Source organism: Monopterus albus, unplaced genomic scaffold, assembly GCF_001952655.1.
Source record: "Monopterus albus unplaced genomic scaffold, M_albus_1.0 scaffold85.1, whole genome shotgun sequence".
NCBI lineage: Eukaryota > Metazoa > Chordata > Actinopteri > Synbranchiformes > Synbranchidae > Monopterus > Monopterus albus.
In genome coordinates this window covers 425,551-426,543 of record NW_018127965.1, presented here as the reverse complement: position 1 = coordinate 426,543, position 993 = coordinate 425,551, and the positions used below count along the sequence as shown (strand labels likewise).

Below are 993 nucleotides of genomic sequence, written 5' to 3'. Positions count from 1 at the left end.
AAAATATATCATGAGATAAAGAAATTGATAGTGTAAATCCTCTACTCACCCCAGATGAAAAGAGTCACAAAACATCCAGAAAGCATAACTAAAACACTGGTGGCTGTCATTTTGGCTAACAATGTTCAGTCCGTCTTCCCCGGTGGGTAGAGATTACATATCTCAACCTTTCTGCAGAGGGGCTCTATAAAACAACAGGAAGTTCTCATTTCCTAGGATGGGCGGTTTCACAAAACGGAAAAGAGAGCCTCTGAATAGGTTACAACTACTGTGGTCCACTGGTGCACCATCATCACCCTCCCTATTTCGGTCTTTCTCTCATCCCACTCTCTGTTGTCAAACAGAACAAGAGAAGTAGGAGAAAGTCCCACTCTCTCTTTCTCTCTCCCAATATTTAGATGTCAATAAAATAAAAACAGTTGTTTCTGATAGTGTGTGAGCTGTTTTAGACTGAGAGAATTCATGTTGTTTTTTGAATATCTTATCACTTCCAGTTTTATGTTTTGCATGTTCCACTTAAATGGAAACAGGGAACAGAAATTTTGTGCTGAGGTAATTATCACCATGAAGCCAGCTCACATACAGCTGTTAATCATAGTTCAAACGTTTTACTACTGCTATGAGATCCAAAAGGAGCAGCCAATGAAAGTACAAACAAGATCTTGTGAATTTGCATTGCACTTCTACGGACTCACAATTAGTTGAAAATAAAGATTTGTTTGTTTTCTATTCCACACATTTTCCTTCCTTGTCAAAACCTGGTGCATACATTACCCATAATGTAACTCAACCACCCTCAGTTCAGATATATTGTACTAAAATCTGTTTCTCTTTAATTTAGCATCATCGGAGACTAGATTTTCCAGATTCTGACTGTTGTTATTGTTGCTGTAGAACAACACAATTTGCTGCACATGACTAGTGTTTCAAGGGATATACAGTACGTTTGTGTCTGTGTTGCGTTACACCATCAGCAGTGATGAGGCTCATCCC

General features: G+C 38.7%; 1 protein-coding gene across 1 annotated transcript in view; it reads right to left on the bottom strand.

Moving 5' to 3' along the window:
* ramp2 (receptor (G protein-coupled) activity modifying protein 2) overlaps positions 1-291 on the bottom strand; it is a 4,684-nt gene extending 4,393 nt beyond the window's left edge. The window contains exon 1 of the mRNA XM_020607443.1: positions 50-291. Coding sequence (XP_020463099.1) covers positions 50-110 — 61 coding nt within the window. The 5' untranslated portion in view covers positions 111-291. The remainder of the gene's footprint in view (positions 1-49) is intronic.
* Between the last annotated feature and the right edge of the window lie 702 nt (positions 292-993).